Genomic DNA, 25,414 nt, shown 5'->3' on the forward strand with positions numbered 1-25,414 from the left:
GTTTCAAAGATGGCGACAGTTGCGCGCGCATCTTTCTGTTGGGAATTCGGCAGGGGCGTAAATAGAAAATCTGGACACCAACAAAATCTGTTGTTTTGGGCCCCCTGTGGTTATCACCTGTCAACTTCCACCTCTCCACACACTGAATCAATTAAGTACTGTAACAAATGATATCTTTAGCTCTCAATAAATGCGTCTGGTTTGTTTTTGTGTGTGTTTGAATAATGGTTTTGTCAATAACATGTCAGATAATAGTGAAAAATGGCTATCACAATTTGCCAAAAGCCCAAAGTGAAACCTTCAGATTGCCTATTTTGTCCAGTCAACAGTCTGAAACACAAAGATATTTTATTTACAGTGATATAATACAGACGAAAAGGCGGCAAATCCCCACATTTGGGACACTTGAAACTGCAAAAATAAATGAATAACTCCAAATCCATCTACTTTATCAAATGTGACACGTCCAAAAGCTGTCTAGCCTGCATGGGTGACTCTTCAGTCAAAAAATATCAGGGCAGTATTTTAATAATATAGATTTGCTTCAAAGAACCTCACAATCTGTAAATCATACGACACCCCGACACCCTCTATTGCACACGCACACACACACACACACAAATAGAGGAGGGATTTCTCCTCTGAAGCAGGCAGACGTGTGCATTGGATGTTGTGCTGTTGATGTTGTTTCTTCACATAAAAAAGCAACAATAAGTAAATAGATTGCAAACATAATATCAGATTATGAATAGTTTCAATCAACTTTCAGGTGCCACAGTGATTTAAACCACAGAACACACACTATGCCATTGAATTATTATACAGTGCATAACATAGAGGGATCCATATATTCTTTAAAGCTTTCAGGCCAGACATAAACTAAACCAGGAGACCTGTCACCGCCCCCTCATCCCTTTTATCCAACACGAAGATATATTTTGACTGATCCCACACATGTTTACCAAGGAAAATGTCTTTTGTTGTCAATTTTTGTCATTCGATCGGAGTGCAAGTTCCTGAGTCGCTGCTGAAAGCTTTTCTTCCACGGCGGACCGGCCATCTGTCCAGATATTATGGCACATCTGTGTCCAGATGCTTCTTGAATTCCCCTGTTTGACAAGGGCCTGAAGGGCTGCTGTCTTGTTACTAGCTCTCCTGTTAGGGATCTCATATCCAGTCAGGTCAGAAGGCAGCTGCTTGTCCCTGATGTATAGTATGCACGGTATGAGTCTTTCCACACAGGTTGCATACCATGTGTTTCACTCAAGGAATGTGTGGCAGCAAGCGGTTTGTAGGGCATGCATAGTTTTGGAGGGTCTCGTGGTAATTTGCCTGCAGAATAATGAATGCTCATTAAAGTGCAGAGAAGGCTCTTCCTCTTTTGATCCTGAGCCCTTCAGCAATCATTTTACATATGAAACACTGATCTTAGTCTCAGTTACGTTAATGTTGGTTAAATATGTATTGGTTGCACATGGCACTGAATATTGCGTGTTTGCGGAAGCCCTGATCCCAATTTGAAAAGATGTTATTTACACGCTTCACACCTGGTCAAACTCGTGACCCACTGCAGACAGCTGTGCGCTAATGCTTTCAGCTTAGCATCTACAGTCAAGGTTTACCCTTAAAAAAGGGCTGTAAATAACGTCAGTTCAAATCAATTTGGGATCTCCGTGCATCTGAAGACTTGGATTATGTTTTCCCTCAGTTGTTTTTTTACACTTTAAAACAAGTCCCCATCTACTTCAGTTCACTGCAACACTTTTTTGCAGTGAAGCTCCAGAAATATATTTCGTGGGACTAAGAAATCTTTCCTGACTATCCATCTGCACAGGGGTGAGTAGATAATGACTTTTCACTTTTGGGTGAACTTATCCTTTAATATTGCACATTGTTAAGGTGCAGCTCACTTTAAAGCAGCATACAATGTAAATACTGTAAGCTGTAAAGTCTGCAGCATGTGCAGCCACAGCTGTCATGTTACTGGTCCAGCTGCGGTGCTGCTGATGGGAGTAGTGGTAGTAGTGACGTGTCAGTGACGCTGCAGCACCCTCCTCCTCCCTCGCGCTCAGCGAGCAGGACAATGCTGTTGTTTGGTTTTCATCTGCGGGCTGACAGGCTGCGAGGCTCCCGCGGGCTGCGAGGGGATCAAATCCGGTAGGTTGTGTTATAAAAGTCCGGTAGACTTCTTATGTCAGCATGTTTAAAGTGAAAGTCCGTTTGAATTTATTAATATCACTCAGCTGTTTAATTCAACTGTAACAGCGAAGACTAATTAAGGATTTTGAGCTTTATAATCGGCATGAGAGTGAAAGAAAATCTAATATTATAACATTTTTTGACACAGCAGATGGTTTTAATTTATTACATTAGCTTTGTAGCCTGTATTGTGTTTATTGTGCGAGGAAAGTCCCATAAATAGGCTTTTTAATTATTAATCCTGTTTTAATTAACGTCTTTAATCACTTGTAGCCTACGTAGTGTGTAGTGTATTTTCTGCCATAATTAATGTCATTTATATGAAGCAGACTGTATATATGTTGTCTATGCAGACTTTGTGTGACAGGCTTATTCATGAAATGTGCATGGTTTTAAACTTAGTCTGTTTATTTAAAGGGGCACTATGTAGTTTTCAAACTCAGAATTTTAATATTTACAGTATTAATGAGGTAATAATACAAACTCAGAAATATGTATTTTTCCATAAGTGAATAAACAAGCTGTTCTCAGAGGAAAATAAAGTCCCCAGAACACCGTTTGAAGCTAGAAAGGTGGCAGGGTCCGCCACATATAAACAAAGTAAAACGGTATGAAATTGTGTTGTCCTTCAAGGTCAGTTTGTTTATTCACTTTATTCAGTCGTGAAAGCAAAGAGAGTTTGTTTATTTAGTTTGTTTAGGATTAAAAAGATCTTTCTCTTCTGATTTAAAATGTCTTCCCCAAAACAACACAGTGCTCCTTTAACTACTTTTTTAAAGAAACTTGTATAAATATTTTGGAAATATAAAATAGCACTTTTTTATTACACTGCATTTATTCAACAACAATAGCTAGCTCCTTGTTACTTCCCAGATTCAGGATGTGAATACTTCTTCCTTTGCTGCCGGAGGGAGAAAAGTGTTTTATTGGGCTCTATAAACTGAAAAGAGGGTCAAGAAGTTATTAAATTAGATTCAATTTTTAAAGAACACTAGATGTCGGCTTTAATAAGCACCAACTGGATGGAAATTATCATAATGAAGTCAATTGGTTGCATGTTACCGAAATAATATTTAACCTTCCGGCGACAGCACAGTGAAAACACGTTTATTAAGAGCCACTGGTCTGTTCTTACCTTTTTTTAAAACAAGTAGTCAGGCATTTTTATGAGACGCCAGCTCAGCAGGACCTCATAAAAATCTAACAGTCATGTAGTGACTCAGTGAAACCCAGATGGAGAAACAGACTCAAGTACAATGGGAGGCTGAACTCCGCCGGGCAACACCTCAACCATACGTCTGATCAAATATCCAAGTCATGATACTGTACTTTGGTGTTTCCGTCATCAGTCAAGTGTTAAACAGCTTAAGACGCAAGAATTCAGCGACACCTTACTGTAATTTCTCGGGTGCAGTCATGTATGTCCAACTGAAAAACATTAGCAGTGGTATGTCAGAAGTTAAGCCCCTGCCATATGTGTCTGGTCGATAGAAGTGAGCTGCTGGATATCGGCTGAGCTTCAAAGGCAACCCTGGTGGCCTGAATCTGAATCGAGTATTCTTCTGACACGCATGACCAACAAGGAGCAATTATCCGTCATCCGAGGGAACCGAATACTTCAGATTTGACATTTTGTTTGACCATCTCGAGCAGCCTGGATGACTTTCTGATTATTCTGGTGATTTTTTTTTTAACATTCAGTTCGGCTGTGCTGGTGGGATCTAACCGTCAAGCCGTCAGTGTTGTTTTAGCGTACAGCATGTGATGCACTCAGGTCTGAATGAATGGGTTGGAGCAGAGGCCTCGGGGTATTTGAACCATTTCTCCGTTTCTCTTTCTGGCTCATGCGATCCTCAGACCCTCTTACAACACCCAACTCTCATAAACCTGTGTGTCTGCTCATTTCTGTTAAAGAATATAAGCAAATAGAGATTTTAATGTATACAAACTCAGAAATATGTATTTTTTCCATAACTGTGCTGCCTGGTGCTCTCAGGGACATCATATTTATGACTAAAAGTCACATTAATCACGCAAAACATTGTTAATATTACTGGGAAAGTGATCTTTACCCCAAACTACAATGCAACCAACTGTAAAAGTGATGTTTTTTTCAATGTTGATCAGGCTTGTATTGCATTTATAAAGATTCTGGGTTCTCTGAATTTCTCCTCCAAAACCACATAGTGCCCCTTTAACCTCTGAACTTCTGTTGACTGATTTATAGCCGTGGACTCGGCAGATATATCCAGCTTATTTCTGGTATGAAGAGGTCAAAGGCAGGGTCGTGAGTCAAAACAGTATTTTTTAAACGCATTTCTTTTTGTTCTTCTTTTTCGAAAATGTGGCACTTTTGTTCACCACCAGGCCTGAAATTACAAAAAAGAGCGACTTTTTCGCATCAGTAACATCTGCGAAATACCGTGGATGTGTCCTACAGTATATCTCTAATAACATCGCTGTGAAGCTGCACAGTTCATTAACTTTTACACTCACAATTTGCAAACTTGATCCCCGGTCGTCAGGGGAGACAGGAAGATTTAAAAACCTGCCCTCCTTCAGATTCTTTCAGCCCGGCGTGGCCTTTTAACTGGGACCCCGAAGGAATTGGTCGGTGCTGATTGAACTGCGAGTGATATAAACCCTCTCCATCCCTCTCCAGTTGTAACAGGGAGCCTTTGTACCTAATCCCCGCTCCTGCCTCTCACACTCAACACAAATTTTTACTCCTGGCATCTATCAGACAGCTCAAAGTTGGAGCGCTAATCTCAAGTTTTCCTTTTCAGCGTGTAGCATATCATTATGAGCTGTACTGTAGCCAGTGCGCTAATGAATGCGAGCCCACGGACTGAAAGACTTCTGTGAATCGTTTCAAATAATACTCTATTGTGTAATTGGTCTGCATTGCCAGAGCTCAATTAAACCTCTGTAGTGCAAGCTAGGGCTAAAAATTTGAACGGCAAAGCGACTAAGCTAACGGAAGTGTACGCCAACGGTATACATCACAACAACACTTTTCTGTTTCTGTTTTGTGTTTGTGTGTCCCATTGTCATTACATGTCAAAAATGTAGTGCAAGCTAGCTTGAAAAATGTTTAACTTGTGGTTTTGACGCACAACAACTAATCTCACGGTAGTCTAAGCTAATGGTCAACGTCACAAAGACGCAAATTTGGGTTCCAGACATTTGTGGTTGTGTTCATTAGTTTCTCCCATAGACCAACATGCAAATAAAGAGAGGACGACTGTAGTGCAAGCTAGGTTTAACACATGGAACTGCTGGTGTTGAAGCACAAAGACTAAGCTAACAGTTGCGCAAGCTAATGGTATACATCACAAAGACGTAAATTTGGGCTCCATACATTTTTGGTTGTGTTCATTAGTTTCTCTAATGGACCAAAGGCAACGAAATATAAAGAGGAGGATTGTTTTAATGATACAATTTTAAAATTAGAGTTCGCATCGAAACAAATAACTTGCGTTCGCTAAGCTTTCAATTTGCTAAAGATTAGGCTATTCGTCCCTCAGGTGCTGGGTTGAAAATGGTGACAAAGGCACGTAACAACTCCCAAAGCTCAAGTTATCCTGGTGAAATGTCCGCAGTCAACACAGAGCATTCATATAAATGTTGTGTAATGAGTACATTTCTTCATAATACATTGCCTACATATTCAATGTTATTGTATATATATTTTTTTAACTTTAAACTGAATAATCAGAGCCTTTAACACCAAGATTCAGAGTATGCTGTGTAGAGTAACATACAGTATGGTTATTTGGTCTGAAGCAAGGACATGGATCAGCTTTATTGGGGCATGCATAATGCAAAGAAAACAAGCGTTTACAACCATACAGCTGGCGCAGTGCCTGAGGACAGAACATGAAATAGAGTCAGAGGCATCTGAACTCATTGCTGATCTTACACAAATATCTACTGATCTCAATTCAGAGGCAAAACCAGGTCATCTGCTATTTAATTCATTGACTGACGTCTCAGTGAATCTAAGAAGAGCATTTTCTAGAGAGTGCTCTGCCTGGACTGCAGCTGAACTGAATACTATGAGATGTCATCACGGAAAACAACTTAGATAGATGTTGACAATAACGGAAATAACTGCTGTAACAGATACTAATTACACACTGCTTTAATCCTTATAATCTAAGGGCACTCGGGTATTGTGTCTCTAACATATAGTGACAAAAAAACTCACATGTTTGTGAATAGGAATGCTCCCTCTTGTAGTTTATTTGATCTGCTGGCACTGAAATGTCACAGTATCCTCACGACCCGTTCGAAGTAATAAGCTGACGGATATTCTGTATGTGTTTTAAACCTTTAGTCACTGGAGACATGTTCACGTTGCAGAGTTATTTCCTACAGTATATGATCGTCACTGACTTGTTAAATCCTCCTTTGGAGTCTGGAAATGAAGACAAATTGTTTCCCGCTGCACACAGATGACCACAGTTACACCTGATTTAGAGATGTTTCAAAGGATTAACACGGCAGCTTAGAGGATCATTCTTGAATTTCTCAACAAAGTCGGTCTCACGATAAGGAATGTGTGTTCTCGAAGGGATTTCCTAATCCTCACTGTAAACCATTGTATCTATTACCTCAGGCTGTAGTCTTAAAGGTTTACCAGCTTCACTCTTTCAGCTACACGAGCGTGTGGCACTGGGGAAGTCAATGTCAGTCAGCCTGAATTATTAATTAAGTTTGTATGTTATTTACAAACAACATTAATTCCCTTGTTTTTTCAAAGTGACAATTCAGAGACAGACATTTCTATTACAGACGCAGCATCAACACTTGCTGCGTAGACCTGCATCAACGGCTCCACGCTGACTCTGATCTTAATTTCCTTCTCCAACGAGCCAACACTGGCCGATTTATTAATGGGGCAGTGAATCTTTTTAACCAAGGAACTGATTTGGAAGTAACATTTCCTCCTTGAGCAAGACCTGCTGTTGCAATATCCACTTTAAAGGAGACGGAGTAAAAGACAATACATGTGCTGACTTGGCTTTACCAATGAATGGACCACTGCATGACAAAAAAAAACACATTTGGGAAGCGAGGGCTAATGGCTAAATTCCCCGAGGGCAAAGGGGGGCTTGTAATTGAAACATAAATCACGTTTATGTCAGAAGTGACAGTGTTATTAGTTATAATGTCGTCCAGTCCTTTGTCAGGAAATTACTCAAATGCGGGGATGGATGCTAAGAGTTAAAGCTTCGGGTAGACTGGAAGGGTTCTTCCCTTTGACATTTAAATAATGAAGCAGGGTCACAGCAGGAGCAGCGCACAGCTGATCACATTTATAGATGAATTATTTCTATCATTAGGCTTTGAAGTATTCTCTCCAGAAGACATTTATTTTCATATTCCTCATTTGTGGCAGCTGGGAAAAAAGACAGAAACGCATCTTTTTAATTTATTTTAAGTTGCATTGATTTAACATCTATTTATCAAAGTTGCACAGTAAGTACTACAACAGGAAAATCATTATCAAGTGTACTCTCATTCTTATATATTCTGCAAATTGGATTATCACCGGTTACTCAATTTTAAGGTACCCTACCTGGGGATTTATTTGAACCAAGCCCCTGTGGTGTGTTTCAGCTGCTTATGTTCCCCTTCTCTCCCGCAGTGTTTTCCTGCCCAAACAGAAGAGTGCATGAAAGTACATTGGACCAAAGATGGACGCCTGGCCAACAGTGACCTGGGTCCTGCTTATGACCAGCATCGCTGACTGGCTGGAAACTGTCCAGTCACGGGACTTCACCATGACGGACATCATCCTGCTGCATCCCTCAAGTAAGGACACAATATTACTATTAACGTAATGTGTGTTTTGTGTGTGTAAACCATATTCCCAGAGGTGTTTGTTTGTAGCGAACCACATGGATGACAACTTTGCTTCAGACGGAAATATCTCAACATCTAGAGGAGGAAATGCCAATTGCATGTCAGTACGCTGACGTTACAATTAGCTGAAAGCACTAAGTACACACAGTCACAGAGCAGCCAGACTCTTTGTCTCATTAACAGTAAATGTAGATTTCTACTAAATTAATTATGTTTCAGTTACTTAAGATGAGAAATACATTTACTTTGGATCATGATAATGAAGCACATATTTAGTTTTAAGATCCTCCAAGTTCCAGAAACTCATTCCTCAAATTCATGCATTCGTTCGGGCTTAAGCAGTTGTTTGGAGACACTGTCGTTTCTGCTTCCCTGTTTTTGAATTCCTGAAACCACATGTTCAAATCCTCCAACAGGTTATGACACAAAAGATTTGGAAACGTAGAATGTAATTGTGTGTATGTGTGTGTCTCTGTCTGGTAAGTAACAGGCTTTGTCCTTGTGATTGAACGGTGGCTGACCCGGAGACCCGTAGCTGTCCGAGCTAAAACACGGCCTGATTCCCAGTACAGATATGATTCCTGCCAAGGGGACGACCAAACAGCTCCTTGTTTGATCGCCGTGTTAGAGCAGTTCAGTAAACAGATGATTATTCAGAGTTACTGTCTGGAAAACAAAATCTTTTATGCAAGAACTTGACAACATCCGCCACATGGGTCATGAGAATGGCAAACAGTGTTTTGTAGTTGTCCCAGACTGTGGGCTTGTTTCTGAGACGGTCATTGCATCACGCCAGCAGGCTTCAGATTTATTGCTTTTCTTGCTGAATCAGCAATCACATTAATAAAGAAATAAGACAACAATAGTGTGGCTGACCAATCACAGGTGTGGACACCTTTGGTAATTACAGATTCTTCAGATTATGCACATTTGTACAAAACTAAGTACAAATATTAGTATAACAGATATCGTAGTACACATACAGAAAAAGTTTCAAGCTTCATTTGTAAACAACATGCAGCAGCTACAACAGTGGACTAAAGTGGATTAAACACTTTTGGCCCCAGAAACTGAGGCACCCACTTGTGAGACTCCACCCTCAGAGGGTGATCGCAGATGGACAGCCAGACCTTCGGCCCCGGGTAATAGCATGGGGCTGGGGTACGACAGCAGTCGGTGGTCCTCTGGTAGCAGATGGAGGTACCGAGGAGGGCATAGTGGGAAGCTGACCTCTCATTTCCTGCTCAGGAAACAGAGGGGTTGGATAACCAAATGGACACTGGAAAGATGACAGAACTGATTTAGATTTGAGATTCTGAGCGGAGATAGAAACCTGAGGAGAAAGTACAAAGAAGGCTGCAGAACTCTGACACAAGATACCTGAACACTTGTTTAAGCATAGGCCCAGCTGTCTCTTTGGCTGTGAGAAACATGGGGAGAAGAATGATAAGGACCTGAAAGGGGAGATGGACAAAGAGACGATAAGCAGCAGCGGGCAGAGTTCTCGGAGGGAACTGACTCACCTGCACCTCAAAATGATAAAAGAGCGAGGACAGGTGCAGCGGTGAGGTGACCTTAAAGCTCCTGAAGTACCTGTTGAGCCTGAAGCGACCACTGCAAAGGAACGTTTCAAGAGATAAGACAGTTCACAGCTCAGAGTACTGAAGTCCGTCTGTCTGTCCTCCACAGCTACACCTCATCCAGGTGGCTTCAAGTGCTTCACGTGTGAAGACGCTGCTGATAACTATGAGTGTAATCGCTGGGCGCCAGATGTTTACTGTCCAAAAGGTACGTCAGCTTTTTCTCACTTCTTCTTCTTCTTCTTACTTCCCCGAGGACTCGATTTGGTTATCTGACGTTTCGTGGTTCACAAAACATTTCTGGAGCTTCACAGCGAAACAGAGTTGCAGCATTCTTCTAAACAACTGAAGTAGATGGGGGCTGAATATTCATTTTTGGGTGAAATCTTCCTTTAACACTAGGAGAGTGGTGTAAAATAATCCAGAACTGACGGCTCTTCATGTCCTCCAGATGCCAGATACTGTTACACACTCCACATGATGGATAACCACGGCGACAGTGTGTCTGTGACCAAGCGTTGTGTGAGCCTGCAGGACTGTCAGTTTACCGGCTGTGCTGCTGTCACTGATAACGGCTATCAGGTAAGTGGTGCCTCTGGATTAAACTGCATCAGCATCCTCAACCTCACAGGTAACTTTTAATCTCATCCGTCAGGTGTGCTCATCGTGCTGCGAGGGGAACATCTGTAACGTTCTGGTGCCGAGGAACGAGAGCAGCGCCGTTTTCTCCTCCACTTCTCCTCTGGTTGGCTCGAGCAGACGGGTTTTTCCTTCAGCGCTGAGCTACGTCAGCGTCGTCATGGTCAGTATCTTCACAGCTGGACGTGTTTGAGAAGGAGGAGCGGTTTGCTCCTGAGTCATGGAGATGCAGTTTAACTGGATGTCTGAAGATAGAAAACTGACAACCTTCATCCAAGCCTGTCACTTCTGCACTATATTCCATTTAAATTAGGTTTTCTTCCTCCTGTCAGACAATATTTACATTATGTTTAAGCTTTTTTGTAATTTATTTATACTAAGTGCCAGTATTATTACGAGTCTGTTATTGTTAACCCATGTCTGTGTTTTTTGAGGTTCCGTCTTTATTAAATGGCCTGTGAAATCATCTTGTTTGTTGTATGTAATAACTTTATGTATGATGTATATGGTTTACTATCATGAGGCATTACATGACATAAATGCACTGTTTTGAGTTTTTATGACTTGAGACTAGACTTAAACGTAAAGGTTAAAAGATTTGTGACTTGATTTGACTTGAGACATGATGACTCGATAGACTTGTCTGCGCTAATTTTATGTTTTCAGTTCAGTTTTTGAGTGTTCTTTCAGCATTTCACCGCTTAAAAGTGAGAGGGATGCAATTAAAGGTGCAATATGTAAGAACTGGCCACATGTTGGACCATCATGCTAACTTCAGTAGATAGCTCTGCAACACAATACATACATGTCGCAATGTCAAAGCTGTTATTTCTTCACGTTCTGTTGATTTAGTGGATTTTTATCAACTAAAACCTTACATATTGCACCTTAAAAAAGAAATAGGCTATTAAAAAGTCCAAACATCTGCTAATGCTAATAACAAAATAGAAAAAATTGTTAATATTAAAACTCTTGTCATTTATTATCAGTCACAGAATAACCTTTATAAGTTTTATCAAGTTGAGGATTTAAGCCAACCTGTCCACAGTGAATCAAATCAACCACCAGATGGCGACAAATAGCCATAACTCTTTCTGCCTGCTATTCATACACAAGCTGAATTTACAGATGGACACCAACACGTAGGACACAGACGAGACTATGTACGCAGATTAAATAAAATACTCAATGACACAAAAGTCTGACTGGATATTGTGAGAGAAGGGAACATGGCTCCCTGTAGGTGGAGCAGTTTTGACTCGATGTTGAAACCTCCCGATGCAGCAGCTCAGCATTGTTAGTTCAGTTGCTCACAGATCAAGAAACTGTTTTTTAAAAAATGCATATTAACAAACTAAAATCAGACAGAACGAGGTGAACGGTCCGTGAAGGAGCACACACTCACATCCACAGGAAGTACAGCGTCTTGGCACCGTGATGTCACTTTATTTGTTCAGCAGTTCTGAGTTCTGTCACAATTTGTCACAGTATCCACATTTCTTTACATCCTGTGCAACAGGAAAACAATCCTGTACATGTCTGTATGAAAGGTTATCGCCCTGATATCATTCAGCAAGAATCTTATCTGAAGATCTCAAGAATCTGAATCTTTTCACATTTGCTTCCAACGGCTGCTTCGGACCATTTAAAGTCCATGATCCTTTTTATAATAAAACACAGATAAAGTGTTAACATAGAAACTTTTCAAACATCTTGAAAAGCCTGTCATTTGTAGTCAGAAGCCTTCCCACTGCACCGAGTGTGTGTTGCTCCCTGGATGTGGTGCAGGATAGACCGGGCTGACATGTCACCTCTTACCAGTCAGGCACAGCATTGAGGTTTACATTAGGGTCTCAGTCAGGTCCTTGTTACAGTAAGACAAACTCTGCACAACCTTCGACTGACACCACCATACACCAAGCTCTGCAAGTCATAAATAGAGGCCTTGTGTTTGGATTTAGTGCTGTGGATTATTAAATAAAGCAAACAACCTATTCCTCGTCATCGAGTTCATTTGAAAGTCCTTGTAGTCTCGCCACGGCGGCGCTGTGAGTAGGTGCGTTGGTGAAAACAGCCCCCACGAACAAAGGCGTTCCTCCCAGGATGTGGCGGATGACTGTGCACGAGCCGGACGCTTCGATGTGGAAGCCCAGATTCCTCAGCTCCTCTTCTGTTCGCAATGAGGTGTGACTTGAAGTGGATGCGAAGAACTGTTGGGGAACACAAGGTGATGGTGATGAACTGGACACCTGACATTAACAGCGTCCTGAGTGAGCCAATCACAAGTGGACAGCTCTCATTCGTGCCTTCTTCTACATTTCACATTAGCTGAATACGTTACTACGTTATGTTTCCCCTGGTATTCACAGTAAATTTGAAATCACTACACACAGAGGAGAACTCACAGCTGCTCCTGTTGTTGGGTCGATGAAGTCTGCCCAGTAGCCGGCAGTCCACAGCGAGAAGCACATTTCCTTTGCACCGCTCACAAACTGCAGCGAGGAGAAACAAAACGCAGTCGGCAACTGTGTCAACATCTCGTCAATGATGTTATCTAAACTAATGATAATAATAATAATAATAATAATGAAACGTGACAGGACTCACTCTGTGCAGCAGCTGCTCTCTGTCCTGCTCTGCTGGCTCCTCCTCAAACCGACCGCCTCGCTGTGTGACCGTCACAACTGTGATGGGAGAGGTGGGCGCTGCGGGGAACAACAGCTCCAGGTCTGACACACACACACACACACACACACACACACACACACAAACACACACACAGTTTTGTTACTGAAGGCTTTTAACAGATGACACAACTTTATAAAGATTATTTTGCTTAAGTGAGTTTACACCAGAAAAACCTTCCTTACCTTTCTTTAACAGCTCAGGGCAGGAATTCACCGAGCAGTCTGTTCCTGTCTGATTAAAGTACTGCTCGGCTTTGTTGACTCTCGTGGATATAGGACCCAGTTTACTCTGAAGAACAAACACACGCAAACATTAACAAAACAGCCCTGAAATCATTTATTCTGACTGATAATATGCATTTCTTTGGAAATTATTTGGACCCGCAGGTTGCTAAACCCCCCAAATTAACAAATAAATAGTAATAAATAGCTGCAGCATTCTGAAAGGTAGCTACAAAAACTATTCAAGAACTTACGTGGAACTCATTAACAAACTGCGCTAGGATGAACTGCTGTCTCTCTGAGCTGCTTGGGGCCGTCAGTACATCGGGCACCGTCCTGTGGACTGGGGTCTTCTTTTGGTCCTCCACGCCCTCCAGGTGGCAGTCGAAGCCAACGTTACCCGGTAACTGAAAGCGCTGGTCCTGAGGTCCGAATGGTCCCATGTTCTCATCAGGCCACACAGTCCTGGGGCCTGGAGGAGACAGATCAAATATGTACATGAGTGCGTTTTGGTCGTTATGTTTTGTTTGCCTTCATCTTCCCCCCAGGTTGTTTGTTAAGCTAATGAAAGCCACACCTGGAACACCAGGGTAGCAAAAAAGTCAAAAAACACAACAAACTAAACATTTTGTCAAAAGCTTTCTTCAGATCTCGACCTAAGCCTGCTCTAAACCGTACACTTCAGGGACAGTTTCCAGTAACTGGTGACTGACTCATTTCCTAGTTGACTCACCTGAGTCTGCGGGTGATGCAGCTATGTAAGGCTCATCTGAGCTCGCGGCAGAGAAAGTTCTGGTTCTGCCCACACGGAGAGCAGCTAAGGCTTGATAGCCGGTGGCCTGAGAGAGGACCAGCCTGCCTCGACCACACAGCACCTACAGAGGCAAAAACATGCAGATCAACTGTTACACAAGTTACCTTCTGGGAGTTTTTGATTAGTTTAACAAAAAAATCAGGAGTTAAAACTGATTCATCCAGCTCACTACAAGCAGGGATTAAATCAAGGAAGATTTTTAAAAGTAAAAATGTGTAAAGCCTAACCAAAACTTGATTTTGGGGGCTGATACTGATATTAGGGAGTATAAAATTCTGACATATCAGCCGATATACATGCTTTTATTGCAATGACCCCTCAAATGTCGGTATCAACAATTGTGACAAATATAGGTAACGGAGGAAGGACATTTTACAGTTGAACAATGAACTTGTCTCATCTAAAATGACATCAGTGCACTGTTATAGTACACTTCGCTGGGAATTTAATGATTTAATAATTTAATTTAATTTAATTAGGTTCCAGACTCCAGCTTCTTAAATGTGAATGTTTTCTGATTTCTTTACTCCTCTGTGACATCAATCTGAATATCTTTATATATATATATATATGTATATATATATATATATATACATACACACACACATACACATACATTGTACACACCAAATAACTAAAATCTAAAAGATTAATCCATAAACTGATCGACAAATCAATCGATACTAACATATTTGTTAGTTGCAGCCCTACTGTAAAATTGCCTGATTTTTAAATGAAGTTTGGTTGACACTTCCCTTCATACAAGAAAATCAAAAACAAAAGTACAGCGAGCTCACGTCACTACAGGAGAGTTGTTGTTATGTCACTTACACTGCTGGACATTGTGGTTCGTCTCCGTCTGCTTTAACTTTTAACCTGTTGGACATAAACATCGACAATTGGTGTAACAGTAGATGTCCCAAAAATGTGTTTTAAAGTAAAAAAAAAGTCCGTTAGCTCACTCTAGTTTGCTAGCCAGAATTAGTTAGCATTAGCATAAGTTAGCAGACATGATGCAACGGTTGCAAATGTGTTTCACGGGGCAGCACAATCAGCAAAGTAGAGTCTATTAATACACTTGCTTTGGACATAAGTTAATAACAGCAGTTATCTTGTAACAGATACAAATTATCACTAAATGTGACGGCTTCAACCCAAACAAAACAGCTAGCGAGGTCAACTAGCTAGCTGCTAAGGTTAGCCCAGTCAGCTGATATTGACACTTTCTCTTTCGGACAGGACTGTGAACCTCCTAACTTGAGAACACCTCGCACACAACACCTGACAGCGTCGACAACGAACGTCTTAATATTCTGAGTAAAATAATGCAAATAAAAAGCTTAATAAAGAGATTACATTATGAAAAGTACACGTTGTTCCTACCTGTGAAGTTGCACGTCCTCTATTACGCCTGATCGCAAAACAACGACGGGAAGTGACGAGGGACAAAATACACCTGCGCGGTTTTTGCGTAACAGTTACGTGACATAATGGTATTTTCAGTGTAATATAAGCAGAAATGACTGCTTCAAAATATCACTATTCTCTGTCTGAAACTGTATTTTTTAAAGACATTTTTAAAATATAATATCACAGACTTGTTGTCATTTCAGCCCGTGCTACACATTAGACGTTACAGGCGTTGTAATTCCGCATCCCACCACAAGATGGCAGCAAATTAACAGTTAACAGGACCATGGATTTGACTGGAGCAGCACTACAGCTTGTGTCAGCCTTACAATGTGGCCCTTTAAGTAGCTTTATGTTAGTTGGTATTTCTGACTTTTTGCTTAATATTCATAGTTTTCATCCTGTTAAATTGCCTGCCATATTGATATCTGTTCTCTAGCTTCCTTTGCAAACCAACACACCATGCGGCTCATGCAAAAAACAGGAAAGAGACGACATAAAATGTGTTCCCCCGTGAACTTGCTGCCTCCGGGGTGAAACAACCTACTTTTGTTGATATTTTTGTGCTCCGGCATGATGATAATAGTGCCTCGTCTTAGCGTAGACAGGTGGATCATACAAATGTAGATTTACTAAACACGTCAATGTCATCTCGATTATCACATTCAGGGCAGGGAAGGTGCATTCAAGGGGCACTGTGGAGTTTTTGGAGAAGAAATTCAAACTCTGTAATATCAATGAGGTAATAATACAAACTCAGAAATATTTATTTTTTCCTTAAGTGAATAAACAAGCTGCTCTCAGAGGAAAATAAGGTCCACAGAACACTTTTTGAAGCTAGAAAGGTGGCAGGGTCCGCCACATATAAACAAAGTAAAACAGTATGAACTTGTGATGTCAGTTTGTTTACTTTACAACTAAAAGACACAATATTATATCACTGAATATCTTTCCCTTCTTCCCCAAAACTACATAGTGCACCTTTAAACGCACTTTCACTAAAGTTTCCAGAGCTCCCTTAATTCTGTTGAACTTTACCATAGCCAACCTCTAAATAATGTCCAGAATCAAAGGCTGAGTGTGTTTGTAGTGGCCAGATCCCAGGTGGGCAACTGTGGAGAAAAGCTACACATACTCAGCAAAAACCCTCCGCCTTGATCAATAAAGTTCAGAAACTAGAATAGAGGAATTGTCCTGGCAAGAGTAGTGTTATTCGCTGTCAGATGTCGCGAAGGACAAGGACAGCGAGTAAAAGTACATTTTGCTAACGTAGACACATCTCTTTAGCTGACTTGGACAAGCTGATTGACACTTTCTCTGAGCTGACAGGATATGCAGTGGGAGTTTGCCCTGGGACCAACATGCTTCACTCACCGTGGGCCCGCTGCAGCAACGTGACGCGTGCCTGTGTGTGCCAGTGTGTGTGTGTGTGTGTGTGTGTGTGTGTGTGGTGATGAGGCATGTGGAGCGACGCAGAGCCTGGCTGTCAGTGAGTCTCCCAAAGGATCATTTGTAACAGCAACACAGCATCCACCCTAGATGGAGCCCCTGTGGGATGTGCAGACATAGACAGACAAACACACACACACACACACACACACACTGATATGCACCAGAATCTGAAAGTAGCTCCCAAATGAATTCTTCACCCCGGGGTCTCTCCTCAGTGTTGTTGTTTGGAGGTGAAGAGCAGCGAGGAAATGGCCGAATCGAGACGAGTCGACTCTGGTGGAAATTCAATCGGCCACCTTTATATAGTGAGATAACATGCAGATCCAGACATTAAAGCGGCACCTCATGATTTATTATGATCAGTTATCCTGTCAGTTGCATTTAAAATAAATCAGTTTAACAATAACAAAGCAGAAAATAATGAAACTAAATCACAGGTTTCCTGGGCCCAAGGTGATATCTTCAAAGTGCTTGTTTTGTCCAACCAACAGTCCATTTTCAAAGATATTTAAAGGTCCAGTGTGTAGGATTTAGAGGCAGACATAGAATATAATATAGTCAGGAATTGAATATTAATTCGCTAGCTTACAGCACCTCTAAAGCTCACTACTTGTGGGTTTTAACTGTAGTTACACGCTAACAGGACCACAAGACTTTGGCTTTATGCTTCTTCATGCTAAGCTAAGCTAAGATAACCGGCTGCTGGCTGTAACTTAATTAATATAAATGCACTAGAATAATATAAATCTTCTCATCCTACTCTCGGCAAGACAGCGACAAGACAAGACACTAATTGGAATTGAAATGGCTCCAGAGATCAAATGCATGATGTATTTTTCAGTGTGTTTATCTGGCTGTGGTCAGCGTGGACTTACAGCTACTCTGGTAAAATAACAGGCCAGTCTCAGGCTCTAATTGTTTCTGTGAGACACTCTTCCGTGGACAGCAGTGACTGCTTTTGCAAGTTGAACTCCAAAGTGCAGCGAAGCCTTGAGACCTCCAGACGAAGCCGTGAGTCAGTCGAGGTCTGTATTTTTTTTATTGCTTTTTTATGTCGGGCCGCACCGGATCTTGTCTGGAATCAGCACTTTTCTGTTGCCATTTCGTACAGTGTCGAAAACCATATTTTCCATCTCACACATTCTGAGGTACCTGCCTGTGTCAGCACACTATTAACCAGGCTCACTCCTTAACTAATGATTAACTGACAGCCATTAAAGCTCTATTTCCCATTCCCTCAGTGTGTGCGGTCGACAGACCTATTAGGACTGCAGAGAGACTCATCACCACCTTCACCTGACTGTGTATCCATACTTGCTCCTGCTGGATTTGAAACCCTGGTCCTCTTGTGTTAGGCTTTAAATCCTCTATGTATCTCCAGGCTGCGCTCTGGTCCTCGATATCAGCCCTTGTTTTGTTCCTTGCCGCTAATTTAAACTTATGGGACTGACATTTACATTTCAATTACAGTCGGTTATCTACATGTTTGCAGCTGTAAACCAGTAACGCCTCAGGACAGTGAGTGTTAATTACAAGAAAATATAATCAAATATAGAAATGTGCCATTATTCTTTAAGATATGGAGGCTTTGAAGCACTTGATGTAGAAACTGGGTGGTACATTTACTTGGAATGGTCAGTATGAAGCTGTAGCCAGTAGATGGTTAGCTTAGGTTAGCACAGCATTACGACTGAAAGCAGAACAAAATCAGCCAAATAGCAACTCTAAAAATCACTAATTAACACATTTTAGCTTGTTTGTTTAATCACTACAAAAAAAAACAAAGTAAAAGCAACAAGTTGCAGGATTACAGCGGTTAAACGTGGGACTATTTCTTGGCTGAGAGCAGTGACTTTGCTGGTTGCTTCACAAGCTCATGGTGATGAGAGGACTTCAAGAAACAAATACGATGTGGTAATGTTATTTGTGAGCTTTAAAGTGTTCTGGTAGGCGTACTTGACCACTTAAAGACAAAGCTTAAAGTCGCTAACCAACTGGCTGTTACTTCATTCACACACATGAGAGTGGTGTCAATTTTATTATCCAAATCTCAAGAAAGGTGTCTTTCCAAACCGTTTCAAACTGTTTCTTTAATATCTAAAAACAAGAGTAAATTGTAAATGTATTTTGATTTACGATCGTTGCAAGGAGTCCATTTTCCACAAAGCGGTCACTCTCTCAGACAACATCCTTAATCAACAGCCAGACAGGTTAACACATACATTAGTGATCAGATCCTGCTACTGTCTGCAGAGGCTTCACCATCTGGACACCAACTGCCTGCTAACACCACGGTGGACGCTTTCCCAGTCGACTGAACAAAGAAAAACACAGTCCTAATTTTTTTTTTTCCAAAGATCTTCTGTGCTTCTCGTTATGGTTTTGGTTGTGTGACTTATTTTTCACTTGAGTTATGGTTTGGATTTGACTTTAGACATGCATATTTAGGGGATTAGTACTTTTTTTGCGTATAGCTTGATGATAGAATAGGAAAATTGGGCATACTATTCATCATATTGGTGTGTTTCCATTGCCAGAAAACAGCTTTGAGAGTATGTTTGGACAAGTTGGTTTCCACAGACTTCTGGGAGCTGACAGTACTTCCCAGCCACCTCCAGTTTTAGCAGGATAAAGAAAACGCCTGAGATCCTCCCAAAATAATGAGACGACACTTAGTGAACTTAAAGTTATATTATGAGAGAATATCCAGTAATCATAAAGTGGAAATAACCGTCACAAAATAAAGACCTTTTTTAGCTTAAGTTCAACAGGGAGACAATTATTATGTTAATTTTCTCATCTCCTCCAGGTCTTCGGCACTCAATTATTATTCAGCTAGTTATGTATTGTGGTTTTTCTGTCAAGGTCATTTAAACAAGCTTATTTGTTACATCTCTGCTGTCATTGTCAGTCCTCGAGGCCTACTGCAGCCCTACCATCGGTGTCAAGGCCCCATCTGTAGCTCCCCAGGGAGGGATCTTGATTTTATTGATGAGGTTAATCTTATAATAAACCCTGTTTTTACATGTGGTCTCTTCATTGATTGACCCAACTTTGTGAACATAGTCACACCGGGCAGTGATGCAAAATGCATGAACAGCCCCTCCTGAAACATACATACATAATTCTATGAATACAGAATAACAGCTCTTGCACAGTGCTGCCTCATTAGTGACTGTAAACTCCAGGCTTGCACATGGGAAATAATTGAACAGTTCAGCGCTACTGACAACGCTCAGAGCATTTTGGAATTCATTTTAACAAATAAGCACCAGGTGCAAGTGTGGAGGACAGTAAATTTTATGGTGATATCTCAAGAAGTACCACAGAGGCTCAAGCAAGTGCAATAAACCACTGCAGAGATAATATTTTATTTAATGTTCTTCAACAGAAGCCAAATAAAACTTTCCAGATTATTAATATTGCTAGAACGCTGCCATGTTGGCCGAACAAGACTTAGTCTACAGCTATGATAGCAGCCCTGGTAAGCTGTCTGTAGGTAAAGCACTGTTTACAGCTAAATGGTACCACCAGTATGCTAACATGCAATGTGCTGATGTTTAGCAGGTATAAAGTGGGTCACTAGTTTAGTGGGTTGGTATGATTAGATATCACAGAGTTCAGTCAGACAGCACTGAAGCTAGCTGGAAGCAGTGCAATGACTCTGTGTTGTTGCGTTGTTGAAGATATGTATGGTGGGCGGGAAGTTATTTTAGCATAGCACCCAGCTAGCATGGCTCTTGAGTGCACTATGTCCAGTTTTATGACCAAATTAGCACAGTAAAATGCTGTTTGTGTAAAATTACATGCATGCTTTACAAATCCCTTAACTCTGCATTGTGTTGTTCATGGTATGATTGGCGGAAAGTTATTTTAGCATAGCACCTAGCTAGCTTGTTCTCTGAGTGCATTCTATCCAGTTATATGACCAAATTAGCACAGTGAAATGCTCAACTCTGAAGGTATGATGGATGGGAAAGGTATTTTAGCATAGCTGCTACCTTGCTTGTTTGCAAAGTGGACAAATTCATGTTATTTGACCAAATTTTGCTCTTAAGGAACTCCAGTGAGCTCGTCTGGTCCCTCTGCGCTCCAGTGACTTACTACGAGCCTAACTTGGCTGTTACAACTGTGACGGGGGGGTCAGAAATTATCCCATAATAAATAACACAATATCACTGTAGGTGCTTGCACCTGATGCTCATTTGTCGCAGACTGTTCCAAAATGCTCTGAGCGATGTCAGTCCCGCTGAACTATGCAATTAGGCCTTTCCCCAGTTGTGAGCCTGGGGGCTGCAGTCACTAATGAGGTAGCAGTGGGTGTGTGTCTGCTGTTGCACTGTGCGCATAATATTATGTATATGTGTAGGGGGCCCTGAGGTGAAGCTGCACCACCAGTCAACCAGTCAAGTTGTGACTTGTGGCAGTTTAAGGCAGATTCTGATATTAATTTCCTGCCTCCCTGAGGTCTCTGATAACTGTTTGCTCAGTTTTACTTTGCTCAGCAACACCAACGTCATACCTGAGAACAGCTCCTCTCTGCAGCAAAGGTTTAATTTAAATACAGGCAAGTAGTAATTATGAGGAAGATAATTACTACACAGTTTGCATATGAGACCACTCAAGCATGTTGCACCCGTATCATTTATACCATTTTACATATCTTTACATATCATGAATGCAAGCCTAGAGCACAGGCTCACAAAGTGCTCTAATAACACGGGTGATATTCCCAACACTGTTTCTCCTCTCATCAGCCTGAGAAGATGGAAGCAGCAGCTAAAAATAGAAATGTGATTGCACGTGTATTTCTGACCTCCCTGGTAGGGGATTAAAAACTTTCAGAGCTGCTGCATGCTTTCGCTCTGAAGCAACACCACTCACCTCTCTCAATTGCTTTTCCACCAGGTTCACTCGGAAAAGTCTGAATCTGATGTAACTCAAATCAGATATTTTGTGCGTGTGTGTGTGTGCGTGAAAGCAATTTCCATCACTAACATCAAGCAGAGTCAACGCCTGCAATATGTATCCAGCATCTGGAATCTACACTTGACAGACTTTCACAAAATTGCGCATTTGATCGTTGTTTGATGCTCAGACCAGAGTGTGCTCAAGCCACACAACTGGCAGCACTGAGGGACTTGGAGCAGTCCATAACAACACGAAGAAACGTGAGGAAGTTAAAAGTCGCAGTCGGAGAGAAATCTTCTGGTCCAATGGAAAGTGCATCTTCTTCCAGATGGAGGAAAGTTGCGTTTTAGAGGAAGATAGGGTTGTCCACAGAGAGGGTTGTGTGCCTGATCCTATACTACATGTGGAAAAATTTCCACCATTGCAAAGCCAATACATCCTCAAAACTAAACTACACAATTACAGATACAACATGACTGCTAGCGTACCAGCAACAGGCGTACCAGAAATTCCTCGTATGCTCAATGTTTGACAGGGTTTAGGCACGAAAACAACTTCAGTTACAGCTATAGCTTCACCTGACTTCCTCCTTTTGTTGCTGTAATGATTACTTCGGCCACTAGAGGTCGCCATCTAACAAGAAGCATGATAAGTTGTTAAGTTCTGTATATTGCTCTTTCTGGTGCTCCATAAACACTGCTTTAGTTGCTAGCTGGATTGCTAAGATAAGTTGGATTGTTGGCCACTGTTACAGTCAATTGGCTCATCAACTCTCAGGAAAGCGAACATACTCTATGATGACAATAGTATAAAGGAAAATCAGAGCTTGGTAAGTGTGGAACATGAATGGTGCAGAGCAAACTTTCAACGTAATATGAATCGAAAATATGAATTAAATTACTTCATTTTTCATTCAGTAATGAGCCCGGTGTTCGTGGTCTCGGAAGGTCAGCAGGAGCCTTTGGTTACAAAAGCTACTACAGCAAGATGAAACTCTGAAGGTCAGCCAGTAGAAGGAGCAGGATCATTTATAACAGACTGTATGTTTGCAGTTTGAAGCAACAGTGCTGGATTTCATATATCCTCGTCTGTTATCTCTCGCCTTTTAACCAGGCCTCAATCTAACATTTCTTTAAAGTCGCAAAAACTTCAGTCCTGCCCACTGACATTTATCTCGGCCAATGAGATTTCTTCTGCCGTCAGCTTAGCCTGCAAGAAATGTTTGTATAACTAAAACTTCCATTCTCATGTACGTCCTCACGGCATCCGTGGCAGTATGAGCGTGAGTGTGTGTCTGCGCTCATCATTTTCCCGGCACCAGAGGAGGGGTGACATCTCTGAAGGCACGTAAAACCTTGCCACTTTCTCACAGCACTGTCTGTTTGGATTACAGTGGCTGTGTGGCAATGTGTCGACAGGGGAAGCTTTCTGAAAGTGTGTAAAAATACCCGACTGCTGACATGTCTGATGCTCCGAAAAATGAAAATAGACTTCAGTGAGTATTAAAGGGGGCTGGTGAGTACCAGCTTAGGTTAAACTGTGTGTGCATTATATGCTCTCTACATGCAGGAAAACAGCCTGAATACTAACGAAGTGATTATCCACATATGACAGGCATGGCATTTTTTCTTCATACTTAACTGTACTGTCAGTCTCCGAGGCTTTCTTTCAGAATAGCACCAGTCTGTTACAGTAAGTTAAAGGGCCAGTACACCTAAATTACATAATCAACCCTGGTTCACAGCAGAAACCTCTTTTTCAAACTTAACCTTTTAGTTTTTGCAAAGTTACACTTAAAACATTGTGACTTTATTCTAATATATTTACGACTTTATTGTCAAAATATTACGTCCGTATTCTCAAACAAACTTTGTTCTTGTAATGTTTTGACAATAACATTTTTATATTTCCAGATTCAAGTTGTGATATTTCAACATTATTGAAAAATATTAGTTTTATTTTATTAGTCTTATTTCTTTACTTTTAAAATCTGGCTTTATTTTCCAAATATTAAGACAATCGTCAAATCAAATCAAAATATTGACTTTATTTCAGAAACATGAATTTGTTTTCAAAATACTACGATGTTATGCTCAAAATACTATGACTTTATTGTAAAAGTAATATGATTTTATCCTGTATTGTAATGTTATAAAATCAAAATCAGATTTTTGTCCTTATAACCCTGATAAAACAAAGATTTGGTTTTATGCGCTGAGGCTTTGAGATATCTAGTCTGTCTAGTCGGAGAAGACACCTCAAAATATGGACAAATATTGCACTGCTAAATAAAACTTCAACAGTTGATTGTTAAAACAGATTTTTCTGGATTCAAACCCTCGAGTTATCCAAATACAGGAAGAATAATACAGCATTGTTTCAGTTTAATCTCTGCTGAGAAGACCCCCTCCACCACACCTTCGGGCTGAATGACACGAGCCGGCATTGCGATGACTGCGTGGTGCACAGAGGGTGTGGACGGGGCTCGGCGGTGCCACGGCTCACAGTGCCCCGCTAACCTGCGCTTTCAGTTTCTGTTCAAAACAACAGAAGATCATAGTCCTTGTCATATCGAGGAGGGTGGCATCTCAGTGCGTGAGGCGACGGTCCTGTGACTCTAATACAGTTTGATGGGGGATGGGTTTTCACACTCGATGCCCAACGGTAGTGTATTAGCTGATCTCTGATGGTGTACAGTGCTGCTGTTTGTCGACCCACCGGCGGATGAGACAATTCCTCGTAGAAACACAGATGGCCTTATATCCCCATGCTATGGCAGACTCAACTGGTGCATACACATCCAAGAACGAAGCTAAACAAGTTCAGAGTGTGAAGCCTAATGTGTATTGATGTGTTCATGTCAGCTGTCTCTCTGGCTTTATCACACGCTCTGATGATCGCCATCCTGCCTGAGAGCCACCTACACAGACCTCATGGGGCTGCGAGACAATAGTGAACGTATAGGATGTATAGGAGGATGTGGCGGGAGAGCGGATGGAAGGATGTCAGCGTTAAATCATTCTCGTTGTTTGTTTGGAAAGCTCTTGATCTGCGTCGTCGACATACATTCAGAGGACTCGCTGCTAACTGCATGAAACGTATCCGTGACCCACATTTGCACTCACACCAGCCAGGTAGCGCTAAAACAATTAAATGTGTGAATTAGCCTCCAGGAAACTGACCACCAGTATTAACCAGGAGGGCGGATAATGTTAGCAGACAGCTGGAGGTGCTCCAATGAGCTCATCACACATCAGGCACCTCAGGGCTGATTTAACTCCTCATGGCTGGATTACACACACCAGCATGATACCGTGCTGAGGGGCAAAAAGCACCTTTTAGAAACATATAGTGACCATAAAGGCTAATAAAAGCATCTCAAAGGTCAAGAGCTGTAAGGACCTAACAGTCTTCTACACAAGTTTGTTATTTCAGGTCAAATAAATGGTCTAACGTAGGCTACAGTCTTGCACGCAGCTTTGTTAGGCTTTAATTCAGGACAGCTAAATGCTAACATGTTTACAATGTTCAATATCTAAGTCACGTGTGTTAGCATGCTAACATTTGCTTAAACTCAATGTAACTAAGTACATTTACTGAAGTTTTGTGCAATATATAAGAATTGACCA

At 41.3% G+C, this 25,414-nt stretch overlaps 2 protein-coding genes across 2 annotated transcripts; one reads left to right on the forward strand and one right to left on the reverse strand.

The window, feature by feature from the left end:
• Window positions 1-2,096: 2,096 nt before the first annotated feature.
• lypd6 (LY6/PLAUR domain containing 6) lies at window positions 2,097-10,749 on the forward strand. Its single transcript, XM_084347272.1, has 5 exons — window positions 2,097-2,157; window positions 7,853-8,019; window positions 9,760-9,858; window positions 10,102-10,232; window positions 10,306-10,749. The coding sequence occupies exons 2-5, from the start codon at window positions 7,902-7,904 to the stop codon at window positions 10,480-10,482; spliced, it is 525 nt and encodes a 174-aa protein (XP_084203398.1). The 5' UTR covers window positions 2,097-2,157; window positions 7,853-7,901; the 3' UTR covers window positions 10,483-10,749.
• A 957-nt stretch (window positions 10,750-11,706) lies between these two features.
• mmadhca (metabolism of cobalamin associated Da) lies at window positions 11,707-15,463 on the reverse strand. Its single transcript, XM_084347271.1, has 8 exons — window positions 15,396-15,463; window positions 14,844-14,888; window positions 13,932-14,073; window positions 13,453-13,670; window positions 13,160-13,265; window positions 12,897-13,018; window positions 12,695-12,781; window positions 11,707-12,499 (listed from the first exon to the last, which is right to left on the reverse strand). The coding sequence occupies exons 2-8, from the start codon at window positions 14,853-14,855 to the stop codon at window positions 12,281-12,283; spliced, it is 906 nt and encodes a 301-aa protein (XP_084203397.1). The 5' UTR covers window positions 14,856-14,888; window positions 15,396-15,463; the 3' UTR covers window positions 11,707-12,280.
• Window positions 15,464-25,414: the final 9,951 nt, after the last annotated feature.

The sequence above is a fragment of the Pagrus pagrus genome (genome assembly GCF_965226575.1).
Source record: "Pagrus pagrus genome assembly, chromosome: 24".
NCBI lineage: Eukaryota > Metazoa > Chordata > Actinopteri > Spariformes > Sparidae > Pagrus > Pagrus pagrus.

Excerpts from the sequence above, each read along its gene's own strand:
- lypd6 (XM_084347272.1), top strand. The coding sequence starts at position 7,902 with ATGGACGCCTGGCCAACAGTGACCTGGGTCCTGCTTATGACCAGCATC. Across the intron at positions 8,020-9,759 it reads CATCCTGCTGCATCCCTCAA|CTACACCTCATCCAGGTGGC; the intron begins GTAAGGACACAA and ends TGTCCTCCACAG. Across the intron at positions 10,233-10,305 it reads TCACTGATAACGGCTATCAG|GTGTGCTCATCGTGCTGCGA; the intron begins GTAAGTGGTGCC and ends CTCATCCGTCAG.
- mmadhca (XM_084347271.1), bottom strand. Across the intron at positions 13,019-13,159 it reads CCCTGAGCTGTTAAAGAAAG|ACCTGGAGCTGTTGTTCCCC; the intron begins GTAAGGAAGGTT and ends TGTGTGTGTCAG. Across the intron at positions 12,500-12,694 it reads ACCCAACAACAGGAGCAGCT|TTCTTCGCATCCACTTCAAG; the intron begins GTGAGTTCTCCT and ends GTTCCCCAACAG.